The sequence below is a fragment of the Orycteropus afer genome, unplaced genomic scaffold (genome assembly GCF_000298275.1).
Source record: "Orycteropus afer afer isolate SDZICR_OR568_19922 unplaced genomic scaffold, OryAfe1.0 scaffold00713, whole genome shotgun sequence".
NCBI lineage: Eukaryota > Metazoa > Chordata > Mammalia > Tubulidentata > Orycteropodidae > Orycteropus > Orycteropus afer.
This window is the reverse complement of record NW_006922300.1, coordinates 56,526-58,419: the sequence shown is the minus strand read 5'-3', so window position 1 is coordinate 58,419 and position 1,894 is coordinate 56,526. Positions and strand designations below refer to the sequence as shown.

At 64.1% G+C, this 1,894-nt stretch overlaps 1 protein-coding gene across 1 annotated transcript in view; it reads right to left on the bottom strand.

Moving 5' to 3' along the window:
- Positions 1–466: 466 nt before the first annotated feature.
- Positions 467–1,894, bottom strand: part of FAM3A (FAM3 metabolism regulating signaling molecule A) — a 5,036-nt gene continuing 3,608 nt past the window's right edge. Inside the window, exons 8-9 of the mRNA XM_007957138.2 lie at positions 1,663–1,789; positions 467–562 (exon numbers count right to left, since the gene is read on the bottom strand). Of these exons, the coding sequence (XP_007955329.1) occupies positions 467–562; positions 1,663–1,789 (223 nt within the window). The remainder of the gene's footprint in view (positions 563–1,662; positions 1,790–1,894) is intronic.

Below are 1,894 nucleotides of genomic sequence, written 5' to 3'. Positions count from 1 at the left end.
CAGGTCTCGGCCACCTTGCTGCCCCTGCCGGCCTGGCTCGAGGCGGCCGAGGCTGCCCAGCTGAGCTACCTCAAAGTGGTCACAGTGAACCAGGGCTACCCCGGCGGAGCGGGCGGTCCAGGAGGGGGCGAGCTGGGGAAGACGGACCGGCGGGGCGCTGCCGGCGGGGCCCCTGGAGACCGGCAGGGGATGCGGAAGTCAAAGCTGCTCTACGGAGAAGGCAGGCCTGAGGGCGGCTGGCTGCCCGTGAGAAGCAGCATCAGGACAAGGACGGGCGTCCCCGAGGTCCCGTGACAAAGTGCGGCAGGGCCGGTCCCTGCAAGCCCCACCACCTCAAGGCCACACCCGAGTCACCACCACGGAGCTCCAGCGTGTCGTGGCGAGAGTGCTCTTGGACAGGAGCGGGGCACGGGCCCTGCGCTGGCACCATCTTCTCGCCCGGGCGGCAGGCAGCGTGCACCCCTCGCTAGCCAGCTGCGTTCCTTCGCGGGACGCAGCCTTCCATCTCGAGCGCCTCAGGCCAGCCCTCGTACTTATTGGTGTGCCTGCTGTTCTTGACATGCTGCCAATGGTGCGGAAGCAGGGGGTCAGAGCCTCGGCCCTGACCGGCCTCCGGGCTGGCCCCCCAGGGGCGGGGCTGAGGTGGCCCAGGCCAGCTTCTCACAGCCCCTTGCGCCGCTTTACCCATGAGACCAACGGCAGGGCTTGCCCTGGCCCGTGCCCTCCGAGGTGTGAGGAGGCAGCTGGTGTCACTGTGCCTGGCCAGCAACGGGAGGCAGGCAGGGGGCAGGGGAGGTCACTGCTGGAAGCTGCTAGAAGAAGGGGCTTTCTTCTCCGAGCTGCTCTCAGCAGAAAGCTGCCAGGAACAGGGCTTTAGGGTGGCCTGGCTGCCAAGAGGCTTTCTGGTGGGAGACCTGCCTGTGGGCCTGCCCCCACACTGTGAGCCCTCCAGAGCAAGGACCAGGCTTGGGGCTCTCCTCCCCAGCCCCAGCTGTTAGCACAGAGCCCGACACACGTGGCCTGAGGAAGAGTCACCACAGGGGACAGCCAGGGCTGGTGGAAGAAGAGTATACAGGGAGCACTGGGGTCCTGGGTTTTGGGGGACAGTCATTAAAGCATTGCTGCTAACCAGAAGGTTAGCAGTTCAAACCCACCAGCCACTCCTTGGGAGAAAGATGAGACAGTTGGCGTCTGTGAAGACTGACAGCCTTGGAAACCCTGTGGGGCAGTTCTACTCTGTCCTCTAGGGCCGCTGTGAGTAGGAATGTATTCCACAGCAGTGGGTTTGGTGTGGGCTTTGCTTCTGTGAAGATTGACAGCCTTGGAGACCCTGTGGGGCAGTTCCACTCTGTCCTCTAGGGGCGCTGGGAGTGGGACTCGATTCCATGGCAGGGGGTCGGGATGGGACAGGGCATCTTGAAGACACTTGGGAGGAAGGGCAGGGGCCTTCAGCTAACACAGCTACCAGTGTGAAGGCGTTACCATTTTCAGGCCCTTTAGGGTGAAACACACATGACAGGGAAGGGCAGGGTCACTCTCCTGACCCGGACAGACAGCCAAGCGCCCAGAGTCCTGCTGGAGAATTCGGGGCACTGGTGGCATCAGAGGACGGGACCACACAGGGTGCCCAGGGGGTGCTGGGGCTGGGCTCGCCATCCGTACCTGCTCAAAGGGGCTCTTGTCTTGCACGCCCTTGGCCCCCACGAACACCCAGCTGTCACGGAAGGCCAGCTCCCTGGCACTGCGGCTGCCCAGCTCACCAAAAAGCCTCCTGGTCTCCTCGTTCATCCTGTCGCCACAGAAGAGGGCAATGGCGTCTCGGCTGGGCCAGGCACGGCAGAGGCTGGCCTGGTGTGGTGGTTATGTTTGTGCGTCAACTTGGCTGGGCCTGGTT